The following is a 13,653-nucleotide window of genomic DNA, read 5'->3' as shown; positions in this document are numbered from 1 at the left end:
ATACAATATATAGGTATATACAAAGAAAACTACATAACTCTACTAAAAGAAATAGAAGGAGACCTTCAAAGATGGAAAAATATTCCATGTTCATGGATAGGAAGGCTAAATGTCATTAAGATGTCAATTCTACCCAAACTCATCTACAGATTCAATGCAATCCCAATCAAAATTCTAGCAACCTACTTTGCAGACTTGGAAAAGCTAGTTATCAAATTTATTTGGAAAGGGAAGATGCCTCAAATTGCTAAAGACACTCTAAAAAAGAAAAACGAAGTGGGAGGACTTACACTCCCTGACTTTGAAGCTTATTATAAAGCCACAGTTGTCAAAACAGCATGGTACTGGCACAAAGATAGACATATAGATCAATGGAATCGAACTGAGAATTCAGAGATAGACCCTCAGATCTATAGCCGACTGATCTTTGATAAGGCCCCCAAAGTCACTGAACTGGGTCATAATGGTCTATTCAACAAATGGGTCCGGGAGAGTTGGATATCCATATCCAAAAGAATGAAAGAGGACCCCTACCTCACCCCCTACACAAAAATTAACTCAAAATGGACCAAAGATCTCAATATAAAAGGAAATGAAATAAGCTTCAGTGGCAGAGAGATTCCAAAAGGAGCCGAGAGGTCACTCTGGTGGGCACCCTTACGCACACTTTAGACAACCCTTTTTAGGTTCTAAAGAATTGGGGTAGCTGGTGGTGGATACCTGAAACTATCAAACTACAACCCAGAACCCATGAATCTCGAAGACAGTTGTATAAAAATGTAGCTTATGAGGGGTGACAATGGGATTGGGAAAGCCATAAGGACCACACTCCACTTTGTCTAGTTTATGGATGGATGTGTAGAAAAGTAGGGGAAGGAAACAAACAGACAAAGGTACCCAGTGTTCTTTTTTACTTCAATTGCTCTTTTTCACTCTAATTATTATTCTTGTTATTTTTGTGTGTGTGCTAATCAAGGTGTCAGGGATTGATTTAGGTGATGAATGTACAACTATGTAATGGTACTGTAAACAATCGAAAGTACAATTTGTTTTGTATGACTGCATGGTATGTGAATATATCTCAATAAAATGATGATTAAAAAAAAAATAATAAAAATAAAATAAAATAAAAGCCAATTGGCAAAGTCAAAAAAAAAAAAATTTATTCTTTAGCCACTTGTTAAATCATACTTTGAAAGTTATCACTCTTATGTATATATTTTAAGTTCACAATATAAAATGCATTTAAAAAATTTATTGGGCCTTGGGTTGTTATCTAATATGTGGCATTTCCTGGAGAAAGATTGATGTTTCCTTGAGGAAAATAATTATTCTGCTGATTCTTATGTTGTTGGAGTACTCTGTATATGTATGTCAGGTCTTGATCCTTTATAGTATTGTGTATGTTTTCTGTTTCCTTATTGATCTTCTGTATAGTTGTTATAACCATTAATTAAATTAGTGTATTCAAGACAACCTTATTCCCCCTTCAGTGTTGCCAATGTTTCCTTCATGTATTTTGGGGCTCTGTGATTTGATTCATGTATAATTATGATAGTTACTTATTATTGCTGATTTAACTCATTTATCAATACACACTATCCTTCACTGTGCCTTGTAACTGAAAAAAAAAAAAAAAAAAAAAAAAAAAAAAAAATAGAAAGTACCATAAAACTCCTAGAAGATAATGTAGGAAAACATCTTCAAGACCTTGTATTAGGCGGCCACTTCCTAGACTTTACACCCAAAGCACAAGCAACAAAAGAAAAAATAGATAAATGGGAACTCCTCAAGCTTAGACATTTCTGCACCTCAAAGGAATTTCTCAAAAAGGTAAAGAGGCAGCCAACTCAATGGGAAAAAATTTTTGGAAACCATGTATCTGACAAAAGACTGATATCTTGCATATACAAAGAAATCCTACAACTCAATGACAATAGTACAGACGCCCAATTATAAAATGGGCAAAAGATATGAAAAGACAGTTCTCTGAAGAGGAAATACAAATGGCCAAGAAACACATGAAAAAATGTTCAGCTTCACTAGCTATTAGAGAGATGCAAATTAAGACCACAATGAGATACCATCTAACACCGGTTAGAATGGCTGCCATTAAACAAACAGGAAACTACAAATGCTGGAGGGGATGTGGAGAAATTGGAACTCTTATTCATTGTTGGTGGGACTGTATAATGGTTCAGCCACTCTGGAAGTCAGTCTGGCAGTTCCTTAGAAAACTAGATATAGAGTTACCATTAGATCCAGCGATTGCACTTCTCGGTATATACCCGGAAGATCGGAAAGCAGTGACACGAACAGATATCTGCACGCCAATGTTCATAGCAGCATTATTCACAATTGCCAAGAGATGGAAACAACCCAAATGTCCTTCAACAGATGAGTGGATAAATAAAATGTGGTATATACACACGATGGAATACTACGCGGCAGTAAGAAGGAACGATCTCGTGAAACATATGACAACATGGATGAACCTTGAAGACATAATGCTGAGCGAAATAAGCCAGGCACAAAAAGAGAAATATTATATGCTACCACTAATGTGAACTTTGAAAAATGTAAAACAAATGGTTTATAATGTAGAATGTAGGGGAACTAGCAATAGAGAGCAATTAAGGAAGGGGGAACAGTAATCCAAGAAGAACAGATAAGCTATTTAACGTTCTGGGGATGCCCAGGAATGACTATGGTCTGTTAATTTCTGATGGATATAGTAGGAGCAAGTTCACAGAAATGTTGCTATATTATGTAACTTTTTTGGGGTAAAGTAGGAACAGGTTGGAAGTAAAGCAGTTATCTTAGGTTAGTTGTCTTTTTCTTACTCCCTTGTTATGGTCTCTTTGAAATGTTCTTGTATTGTATGTTTGTTTTTTGTTTTCTTTTTAATTTTTTTTCATACAGTTGATTTAAAAAAGAAAAAAAGTTAAAAAAAATTGAAATAGTCTCTATTATTGTACTTTTGGTTTGTAACTGCTTTTTTTCCCCTCCTATATGACTTAGGCAAATGGGTAAAAAATATTTAAAATTTATGTTTATGGGGATACAGTACTTAAAGACGATCAGACACAATAACAATGTAAAGTAGGAAAAATGGAGATACATAGGAGTAGAGAGTTTTTATACTGCAGTATAAACTACAGAGATTTTATACTACAGGCTATACTAGTACAGGTTGGTACTACTTGAACTAGGTTGTCAGCAATTTAAGATGTTAAAGATAATTACAAAGGTAGCCATTAAGAAAATAATTTTAAAATACAAAGAAAAGGAAAGAAGGGTACCAATTGAGTACACTAAAAAAAAAAAGCAACTAAATACAAAAGGCGGCAGTAATGGAGTAACTGAAGAACAAAAACATACACAACATATAGAAAACAGCCAGATGGCAAAGGTAAATCCTTCCTTTTCTGTTATTATCTTAAATGTCAATGGATTAAACTCCTATATTAAAAGGCAGATATTGGCAGACTGGATGGAAAAGTATGATCCATCTATAAACTGTCTACAAGAAACTCACTCTAAGACACAGAGACAGAAACAAGTTGCAAGTAAAATGGTGAAAAAAAGATATTCCATGGAAACAGTAATCAAAAGAGTGCCAGAGTAGCTACATTATTGCCAGGTAAAATAGACTTTAAGTCAAAAAAGATTACAAGAGAAAAAGAAGGATATTATATATTGATAAAAAGTTCAACCCAGCAAGAAAATATAACAATTCTAAACATGTATGTGCTTCACAAGAGAACTCCAAAATATATGAAACAAAACCTGACAGAACTGAAAGGAGAAATGGATAGTTCTACAAGAACTAGAGACTTCAAATGCTACTTTCAATAATTTATAGAATATCTAAACAGATAATCAGTAAGGAAATAGAGGACTTGAACAACATTATTAACCAATTAGATCTAATGAACATATGTATAGAACACGATACCCAACAAAAGCAAACTCATATTCTTCTCAAGTTCACATGGAACATTTCCGGTTTGGCCACAAATAAAATCTTAATAAATTTTAAAATAGTGAAATCATACAAAGTATCTTCGCAGACCACCATGGAACAAAGCTAGAAATCAATAACAGAAGGAAAACCAGAAAATTTACAAATATATGGAAATTAAATAACTCACTCTTAAATAACCAATGGGTCAAAGAAGAAATCATAACGGAAATTAGGAAATATCTGAAGATGAATGAAAAGCACAATATACCAAAACTTACAGCATGAAGCAAAGGCAGTGCTCAGAGGGAAATATATAGCTCTAAATGCCTATATTAAAAAAGAAGACCATGAATCAATAACCTAAATTCACACTTAAAGAAATCAGAACAAGAACAGAAAACTAAACCCTGTTAGTAGAAGGAAGGAAATAGTAAAGATTAGAGATGAATAAAACAGGGAACAGGAAAAAACAGAATCAACCAAACCAAAAATTGGTTCTTTGAACTGAGCAATAAAATCAAAAAACTTAGCAGACTAACAAAAAAAAATAGAAGACCCAAATAAACTGAAATCAGGAATGAAAGAGGGGACAATACTATCAGCTTTACAGAATAAAAAGAATTATAAAAGAGTACTATAAACAACTATATGGCAACAAATTAGAAAACACAGATGAAATGGGCAAATTCCTAGAAACACAATTACTTAATCTGACACAAGAAGAAACAGAAAACACCAACAGATCTATAACAAGTTAAGAGACTGAATCGGCAATCAAATCCCTCCCAACGAAGAAAAGCCCAGGACAGAATCGTTTAACTACTTAATTCCAACAAACATTAAAATTAGATTTAACAACTATAGTTCTCAAACTCTTCTAAAAAATAGAAAATGGGGGATTACTTTCTAATCATTCTATGAAGCCAGCATTACCCTGATACCAAAGCCAGATAAAGACAGCACAGGAAAAGAAAATTACAGCCCAGTATCACTTATAAATAAAGATGCAAAATTCTCAACAAAAATACTGGCAAACTGAATTCAACAATATATTGAAAGAATTACATACCATAACCATGTGGCAATTATTCTAAGAATGCAAGAATGGTCAACACAGGAAAAACAATCCAATCAATTGATGCTCCATATTAATATAATTAAGGAAAAAAACACAGGATCATCTCAACTGACACAGAAAGGCATTTCACAAAACCAAACAAGATAAAAGCCCTCTGAAAAGTAGGAATAGAAGGGAACTTTCTCAACATGGTAAAGGGAATTTATGAAAAACCCACAATTAACATCACACTCAATGGTGAAAGGCTTTCCCCTAAGATCAGGAACAAGACAAGAAAGCCCTCTGTCACCACTGTTATTCATCACTGTACTGGAAGGTCTAGCCAGAATAATCAGGTAGGAAAAAATAAAAGGCATCCAAATAGAAAAGGAAGAAGTAAAACTTTCCCTATTCACAGATGACATGATCCTATACGTAGAAAATCTGAAAGCATCCACAAGAAAGCTACCAGAACTAGTAAACAAATTCAGCAAAGCGCTAGAATACAAGGTAAACATGTAGAAGTCAGTTTCGTTTCTATACACTAGTAATAAAGAAGCTGAAAGGAAAATCAAAACAATTAAAATAGCACCTAAAGGAGTAAGGTATTTAGGAATAAATTTAACCAAGGAGGTGAAAGACTTGTACACTGAGAACTACAAAACACTGCTGAAAAAGAATTAAAGACCTAAGTTGGAGGACTCACACTTCCTAACTTCAAACCTTACTACAAAGCTACAGTAATTCAACAGTGTTGTCCTGTCATAAGGACAGACATCGAGACCAACAGAATAGATTTGAGACTTCAGAAATAAATGCACACCTGTGTAGCCAGTTGATTTTCGACAAGGATGCTAAGTCCACATAACAGGGAAATAATAGTCTCTGCAATAAAATGGTTTTAGGACAACTGGACATCCGCAAGCAGAAGAATGAATGTGGACCCTTACCTCTCACCATACACAAAAATTAATTCAAAGTAGATCAATGACCTAAATATAAGTACAAATACTATAAAACTCTTCAAGAATACAGGGAAATATCTTCAAGTGTTGTGATAGGCAATGGATTTTTAGATTTTACAGCAAAAGCTAAAGCACAACAAAAAACAACAAAAAAACAGAAAAAAAATGGACATCAAAATTTAAAAGCTTTTGTACAACAAAGGACATTATCAAGAAAATGAAAAGACAAACTACAGAATGAGAGAAAATATTTGGAAACCTTATATCTGGTAAGGGCTTAATACCCAGAAATATACAAAAAGAACTCCTGCATCTCAACAGGAAAAACATAAACCAAATTTTAAAAAGGCCAAGGATATGAATAGACGTTTCTCCAAAGGAGATATTCAAATGGTCAGTAAGTACATGAAAAGATGCTCAACATCATTAGCCTTTACTAATATTTCATTTATTGTCTACAGAAAGCTCATCACTAAAAAAGTTATTTAGCTTTAAAATTATAGTTATTATACAAATTGTTTAGCATAGTGCTCAGCCTAACGCAACTGGATGTTTTCTATGATTAGTAAAAGTAGTATTAATTTCAACACTGAGCTCATGACAGACCCTTTATAAAACACTCTGCAAAGGTCTAATCAATTGGCAGTCTTGTACATACCAAACAGCATCCCTGCAAATGGACTACAGATAGCTTGAGAATTAGCAGATTTGGATCGTTCATTGGGAAAGTTGTCTCGGGCGCTAAAACAAAAATAAGTAAAGCATTAGAACCCAAATAATTTTCAAGAAGCAAATCTTTACAGCAAAATGTAAATGAGCTATTTGCATTTTGAAGCAGAATGAACACTATAAAAGTTACATATTTTTAAAGTTAAGGTAAAATCAAGGCATTTTATTTCTTTATACAGTGGGACACCAATGAATTCAGGTCATATAAAAATATAACTTTTTTCTTCAGCCTGCTTCACTGGCTCAATAGGTTCCCAAATAAAATCCTTTGTCATAAGAAGAGTTACCCCAGTTAGAAAAATGAATTTAAGTACATATAAATAAATCCTAAAAACAAAGAGAAATTTGGCTCCTAGGCACACACTTAGAAAAAGCGTATCATCTCTAAAAGACTCCTTCCTCGGAAGACGATAAGAAGAAAGAAAAGACAACGACTTAGAAAACTCAATTTATTAGAACCAAACAGTAAATTCTAATATCTCTATCAATGCTTATCTATTACTTTTCTTCAAAGAAAACAGACACCCTTCCTGACATGAGACAATATTGTCCTCAATATACACTTAGATTCAGAACCACTTATCCTTACATATGACACAGGAAAGCTACCAAATGGGTAAAAACCCTAGGAAGAAAAAGAACACAACTATAAAATACAAAATAATTTCCTGTCTTTCAACATGACAGAAATATGTAAGAGCACAAATTCTGCAGAACAAGCATAAAAGTTATCTATTCAATAAGCTGAAAATCAAAAAGCAAAGTTTTGAAAGGAAAAACTCACACTGCACATTTTCAACTTATTTCCAGTCAAGTTATACCACCCTCGTGACTCCAAGATATATTGTTTATTTTTAGTTCATTAAGTTATATGCTTATTTCTCCTTTTATTATTTCAAACAATGTTACATTCTTCATAAGGACAGGGACTAATTCGGAACACTTTGGCATACTTTATAACCAAAACACGCTCTTCAAAAGAATGTAAATTTTTATTTAACACAACCCTGTCCCTTTTTTCCCTTTATACTATACCATTCTACTTTTTCAAGAAGCCATTTTCAGGCAGGTGCCGTTTCACAGTGTAATGACTGAGGACAAAATTTACATTATAAACCATACCTGTTATTTCCAGCAGATGAAATTCTTATGTTTGACTGTTCTGGGAAATCACCATCACACTCCATAGGAGGCACATCCCCTCGTTTGTTCCTGTATATCCTTAAAAACACATCAGCTTATAGAGCATACTCTACATACGGTGAACCTTCTTATACCTCTTTGGTGTTTTTACATTTGATGTTGGAAGCATTAAAGTGAATAAAGTGTTATAATGAAGTTTTATTGTAAACATATTCCAAAATTAATTCAAATGAGATTTGATTCAAGTATGAACTGTGGGTTAATAAAAGACACTAAAAGTTTAGATTTGATAGTCTTTAAAACAAGGAGCTTTCTGTATTTTCTGAGTAATTTTTCTCTAAATCGAAAACTGCTTAAAAATAAAGTTTAGTATTCAAAAATAAAAAGGAAAAACAAAGACTGCCAAGAAAAAATTAAAATAAGGAGCGTGTTACAAATTATTTCAATATAACTTCTAGAAATGTATAATTTCAAAACTATACATGTACTAAGACTTTTAAATCATTCATTCAAAGAATATTTACTCAGCACTTACTATGTGCCAATTACTACTTTAGGCACTGGTGCACAGCACTAAGCACGACAGACATGGGTGGTCCCTGTTCTCTTGAAGATGATAGTTTTCAGAGAGAAAGATCATTGTTTGAAATCAACATACACATAACCTAGGAATTATTTCACTATACATACAAACCTTTTTAACTTAAAAATATAACTAAATTTTGCCATTAAAATAACTGTAGCAAATCACATTTCCTAATACTGTAAATCACTTGAAAGAAAATAAAACATGAGCAATAGATTAATGAAAAGCATCATAAACAGGCTGATACATGGGTTGAAAATGATTACTCACAAAATAATAAACAATGAAAATAAAATTTAGAATGTTTTTTTAACTTTCTTTTTAAAAACTGTTTTCAGAATATAATGAAAAAATTTTTAACAATTAACAAGAGTCAGAATTTTTTTTTTTCCATTTGGCAAACACTGATTTCTTTAGCTTAACTTCTCATATCAGAGAAACCAACGTGACTTTTACACCGACATTTATCAGTATCCATGAAATTCAGCATTTCATAGATCTATTTCTTTACATGACTATTATGTTAACAAATTTTATACTGTCTTTCTCAATAGGACTATTAGAAAGAACTATGACTATTAAAGTATTATTCAACATTTTAGGTGAATTTCATTCTCCAAATTAAGAAAAATGACAATATTTAGAAGAAAAGGAACTTCTCATTCTCCACAGAACCAGCATGTAAATTCTCTCTTGGCTTGTCTCCTTCATACAAGCCACTGTCAGTATCATCTGTGGAGAAAAGAGACCATCTATAATGTTAACTGTAATATTTTTATGGCACATGAACAGTTAACACATATCTAAAACAAGAGAACGCTCTTCATGAACTTTCAAAAAAATTTTCAAATTTCTTTCAATTTATCAAAATGCAGGTGCTTTTATTACTTTACGCCTAGGTGCTCAAACCTCTTTGTACATCATTTTAGTGTTATTACCTATTTCTCCTACTTAAGGAACACTACATATAAACTCAAATCCAAATTTGCAATTAACAATGCCAGGCAATCAGATTTAGTGATAATGGATTTATATAAAAACATATGGGCAGAAAAGAATTAAATAACAGGTCTGAGACTACCTATCCTTAGAAAAACCCACTTGTAAGGCTGGCCATTGGTGGAGCTTGGGAACTTAAAATTTGAGAGGATTCCCACCATTCCCAGAACTAGTAAGAGTGGCTCATTGTGTCTAAACTATTTGTGCAAACAAAGTAGTTTATGGGGAATACATGCTTTTCTTCTGGGAGTCTGGAATTTTAGTATGTGCCTATGTGACCAGCCCCCAATAAAAACCTTGGGCATTGAGCCTCTAACAAGCTTCCCTGGTAAACACTTCATATATGTTGTCACAATTCTATGCTGCAGGAATTGAGCACATCATATATGATTCCACTGTGGGAGGATGCTTGGAAGTTTGTGCCTGGTTTCCTCTGATTTTACCTCACATGCATTTTTCCTTTGCTGTTTTATTTTGTATTCTTTCACTGTAACAAATCATAGCATATAAATGAGTATAACTATATGTGAGTCTCAGGAGTCCTCCTAGCAGATCACTGAACCTGTGAGAGGTCATCAGAATCCACAACACAATACACAGAATTAAATTCATTGATATGGTAAAGAAATGTCTATACCAATGAAAGTTTTAAATACAGAGAAATTAAAAGTTATAAATTAAAAAAATATATTGCTTGAGATCCCAGAAATACAGGCCATTTAGGCATACAAAAATTGCTCTAAAATTTACCCAAGAGCTGTGTCTTCCTGCATTTTAAATTGAATCATCTAAAGACAATATTTAGATTTGCAATTCTAACATATTCATCCAGTTGTACCCAAAATATCTTAAGTAAGAAATGGTATACAAGCTGTGGTGGTTTGAAGCTGTATGTACCCCAGAAAAACATGTTCTTAAATCTACTTCATTCTTGTGGGTGTGAAGCCATTGTAAGTAGGTCTTTTTGATGAGGCTACTTCAGTTAAGGTGAGAGAACCTCATTCAGGATGGGTCTGAATCCTCTTACTGGAGTCATTTATAAATGGAATGAATACAGAGAGAGAAAGGAAAGCCAGGGATGGAAGAACCTGAAGGTAAAAAAAAAACCTTCAAGTGAAGGGAGGGACCAGAAAGTACTGCCATGTGCCTTGCCATGTGGCAGAGAAGACAAGGATTGACAGAAGCTGGTCTTCGGGAAGAAAGCATCACCTTGGTGATGCCTTGATTTGGACAGTCTTGTGGCCTCAAACTGTAAGCTAACGATTCCCATTGTTTAAAGCCAACCCATTTCACGGTATCTGCTCAGCAGCCTGGAAAACTAAAACCAGGTACTTCAGTATATAAACCTTAATAAAGCAGGCACCACAAAATCACAAGAGGTCATTTCTGAAGTTCATTCTAAATTAAGGAAGTTTAAGAAATGATGTTATTTATGTACAAAGTCAAGGTTTCTTTCTGAAATCTAAAAGCACAGATTTCCTAATGAACAGCCCATAGGAAAGATGGTCCAAGGTGTACCAGTTCCCATAAAAGAAAACAATTCATAAAATTACAATGGTCACCTCTATCACAGTAAAATCAAGACTGGGGAAATGTTTAAGAGGCAGAGACATTCATTTCACTAAAAATGATAAACTCTTAAGGCATCTGTGCCGGTTTGAATGTATTGTGTTCCCCAAATGCCATTATCTTTGTGGTCTTGTGAGGAGACGTTTTGGTGCTGGTTAGATTTGCTTGGAATGTGCCCCACCCAGCTGTGTGTGATGATTTTGATGAGATGTTCCCACAGAGGCGTGGCCCCGCCCATTCAGGGTGGGCCTTGATCAGTGGAGCCATATAAATGAGCTGACTCAGAGAGAGGGAACTCAGTGAGTGTAGCTGTGAGTGATGTTTTGAAGAGGAGCAAGCTCGCTAGAGAGGAACGTCCTGGGAGAAAGCCGTTTTGAGGCCAGAGCTTTGGAGCGGACACCGGCTGCCTTCCTAGCTAACAGAGGTTTTCCGGATGCCATTGGCCATCCTCTGGTGAAGGTACCCGATTGCTGGTGTGTTACCTTGGACGCTTTGTGGCCTTAAGACTGTAACTGTGTAGCGAAATAAACCCCCATTTTATAAAAGCCTATCCATCTCTGGTGTTTTGCGTTCTGCAGCATTAGCAAACTAGAACAGATTTTGGTACCAGAGAAGTGGGGTGCTTTTGCTGCTGAGTCTGCAAATAGCAAACATGTTGGAGTGGCTTTTCAAATGGATAAGGGAAAGATTCTGAAAGAATTGTGAGGAGCTTGATAGAAAAGGCCAAAACTGCTTTAAAGAGACTGTGGAAATATGGACTCTAAAGATACTTCTGATGAGGCCTTGAACAGAAATGATGAATATGTTGTTGTAAACTGGAAGAAAGGTGATCCCTGTTTTAAAGTGGCACAGAGTTTGGCACAATTGAGTCCTGGTGTCGGATGGAAGGAAGAATTTGAAAGCGACAACCTGGAATACTTAGCTGAGGAGATCTCCAGTCTACATGTGGAGGAGGTACCCTGGCTTCTCCTTGCAGCTTATAGTAAAATGAGAGCAGAGAGAGATAAACTTAGAACTGAACTCTTGGGTTCAAAGAGACCAGAAGCTGATCGCTTGGAAAATTACGAGCTTCCAGGGGGTGGAATCCCAGAAGCTACAGCCCAACGTGAGGATGTAACCAAACATGGAACCCAGCCGCCATTTCAATACAAGCCAAGATTGGAGATGGAATTATCCAGAAAGGATCTGTGGAAAGTCCTATTGTCTAATGGCTTTGACCCCTGTGTGCTTCATGCAAAGCCAACAGAATTTTTGCGAGATCTTTATAGACAGAGCCATTGCCGGTCTGGACTGGAGGAGACAGACAAGGAACAAATTGAAGGAAAAATTTCTCCAAAGACAGAGCCATGGAGGTTGAGGTTTGGAGTCAAGAGGTTTAGGGCTGGGAGAGCGGAGCAGCCCACATGCATGGAAAGGGTGAGTTTGCCCTGAAGGTCGAGGGCGGGCTTTCCACCTAGATGCTCTGGAAGAGTTTTGCCATCTGAGGTCCCAAAGAGGGCAGAGCACATTCCCAGGGAATTGGGGAGAGCCTGGCTGCCACCACACTGTTCTGAAGGGGTTGAGTGTGTGCCCCGGAGATGGAAAGGAATCCAGGAGCTGCCCCAATGTTTGAAGAGGGTGGGACCAAGAAGGTGGTCTCCCCAATGTGTGGATATGTTGGAGCACTCACCCAAGCATCTGGAGAGGAAACAGCTGCCAAAAAGGCCCTTGGGAAGGGTTAGGCTCCCGCTCTCTCAAGCCCCAAGGATGCAACGTTGTTCTGTAAATGACTCTCAGACTTTGGAATCTAATGGAGTTTGTCCTGCAGGTTTTAGGAACTGTTTTGGTCCTGTTAACCCTGTTTTCCTTACTGTTTCTCCTCATGGCAGTGGAAATGTTTATCCTATGAATGTCTCTCCTTTGTATATTGGGAGCACATAACTTGTTCTAAGTTCACAGATCCACAGCTAAAGAAAAATTATGCCTTAGGATTGACCACACCTAAATTGATTTTGATGGGATTTTGTACTTAACTATTGTTACTGAAATGATGTGAGTTTTTTGTGATACTGTGATGGAATGAATGTATTTTGTATTTGGAAAGATGATGTCATTTTGGGGTCCAGGGGGAGGAATGTGCCAGTTTGAATGTATTGTGTCCCCCAAATGCCATTATCTTTGTGGTCTTGTGAGGAGACGTTTTAATGCTGGTTAGATTTGCTTGGAATGTGCCCCACCCAGCTGTGAGTGATGATTTTGATGAGATGTTCCCATGGAGGCATGGCCCCGCCCATTCAGGGTGGGCCTTGATCAGTGGAGCCATATAAATGAGCTGACTCAGAGAGAGGGAACTCACTGAGTACAGCTGTGAGTGATGTTTTGAAGAGGAGCAAGCTTGCTGGAGAGGAACGTCCTGGGAGAAAGCCGTTTTGGGGCCGGAGCTTTGGCGCGGACGCCGGCTAGCTAGCAAAGGTTTTCCGGATGCCATTGGCCATCCTCCGGTGAAGGTACCCGATTGCTGATGTGTTACCTTGGACGCTTTGTGGCCTTAAGACTGTAACTGTGTAGCCAAATAAACCCCGTTTTATAAAAGCCTATCCATCTCTGGTGTTTTGCGTTCTGCAGCATTAGCAAACTAGAACAGCGTCCTATTCAATTT

The 13,653-nt window shown here is 36.0% G+C and overlaps 1 protein-coding gene across 7 annotated transcripts in view; it reads right to left on the bottom strand.

The window, feature by feature from the left end:
- The window catches only part of CSPP1 (centrosome and spindle pole associated protein 1), a 169,974-nt gene that overhangs the window by 102,210 nt on the left and 54,111 nt on the right, over window positions 1-13,653 (bottom strand). For all 7 annotated transcript variants that reach the window (XR_005211589.1, XM_037802572.1, XM_037802575.1 and 4 more), the window contains 2 exons: window positions 7,841-7,939; window positions 6,648-6,730 (listed from right to left, as the gene is read on the bottom strand). Coding sequence is in view for 6 of the 7 variants with exons in the window: in XM_037802572.1 (XP_037658500.1) it covers window positions 6,648-6,730; window positions 7,841-7,939 (182 nt within the window). In the remaining variant the exon portion in view is untranslated. The remainder of the gene's footprint in view (window positions 1-6,647; window positions 6,731-7,840; window positions 7,940-13,653) is intronic.

This window comes from Choloepus didactylus, chromosome 14 (genome assembly GCF_015220235.1).
Source record: "Choloepus didactylus isolate mChoDid1 chromosome 14, mChoDid1.pri, whole genome shotgun sequence".
NCBI lineage: Eukaryota > Metazoa > Chordata > Mammalia > Pilosa > Megalonychidae > Choloepus > Choloepus didactylus.
This window is presented reverse-complemented; position numbering and strand designations above follow the sequence as displayed.